This window comes from Entamoeba histolytica, genomic scaffold (assembly GCF_000208925.1).
Source record: "Entamoeba histolytica HM-1:IMSS scf_1104750516691 genomic scaffold, whole genome shotgun sequence".
Classification (NCBI taxonomy): domain Eukaryota; phylum Evosea; order Mastigamoebida; family Endamoebidae; genus Entamoeba; species Entamoeba histolytica.
Genome location: NW_001916226.1, coordinates 1 through 928, shown reverse-complemented (window position 1 = coordinate 928; position 928 = coordinate 1). Strand labels below are relative to the sequence as shown.

At 30.8% G+C, this 928-nt stretch overlaps 1 protein-coding gene across 1 annotated transcript; it reads right to left on the bottom strand.

Annotated features, from left to right (window-relative positions):
• Window positions 1-210: 210 nt before the first annotated feature.
• On the bottom strand, window positions 211-855 carry EHI_027910 (uncharacterized protein; the record flags this gene model as incomplete). Its single annotated transcript, XM_001914587.1, has 1 exon — window positions 211-855. The coding sequence occupies one exon, from the start codon at window positions 853-855 to the stop codon at window positions 211-213; it is 645 nt and encodes a 214-aa protein (XP_001914622.1).
• Between the last annotated feature and the right edge of the window lie 73 nt (window positions 856-928).

The window sequence follows — 928 nt, the reverse complement described above, 5'->3', positions numbered from 1 at the left end:
TCTTAATGAATTACTTGGTCTTCTTCATTCAATTGCAATGAATAAAGAAATTACTAAAATGAATATCGAAAATTGTGTGACTTGTTTGGCTCCATCACTTCGAGGCTATCCTTTTGTATATACCTATTCAATTCAACATTACTCTCAACTCTTCCAACAAAAACCAAAAGATTCAAAATAAATAATAAAAGAAGAAAGAAAAAGAATAAGTTATTGATAGTAAGAAGGGTCTGTCTTATTGAATAAGACAGCGTGCAAATAGAAAGAAGGCCAAAAATGAAGTTCATCCAACGTAGCTTCTAAGTTATTAATTTCATTGTGAGTTCGACCGTCTACAAAAACAAATCCGTCAAATCCAAATCCTTGAACAAAGTTATAAACAGTAAACAATTGGTCTTCTTTGACAAATACTGCTTTTTTAATTTCACCATTTGGTAGTCGAACACCAATTTGGATTCTTCTTTTCTTTAATACATCATCCTTTAGTTTTAATGAGAGTTGATGTTCTTCATTTTTATAATGAGCAAAAGCACGAGATTGTTGATTTTCACGTGCTTTTATTTTTTTCAACTCTTCTGTCATTTTGATTGCTATTTCTCTGTCTCTTGTTTTCTCTATTTTGGTTCGTTTTTCTTCTTCTTTTTCTTTGTTTTGTTCTTTTTCTAATAATTCTTTGCGTTTTTTCTTCTCTTCTTCTTGTTGTAACTTTCTGATTCGTGTTATTTTCTTTTGTCTTTCTTCTTGTTCATCTTTCTTTTTCTTTTCTTCTTGTTCATCTTTCTTTTTCTTTTCTTCTTCTCTCTTCTCTTGTCTCATCTCATCAAATTCATGCTCTACCAATTCCCCACATATCATCTTCCTGATTGTTGTTTGAACCTTTTGGTTGTGTTGGAGTATTTCTGAAATGTACATCTCAATGACTCTCTTG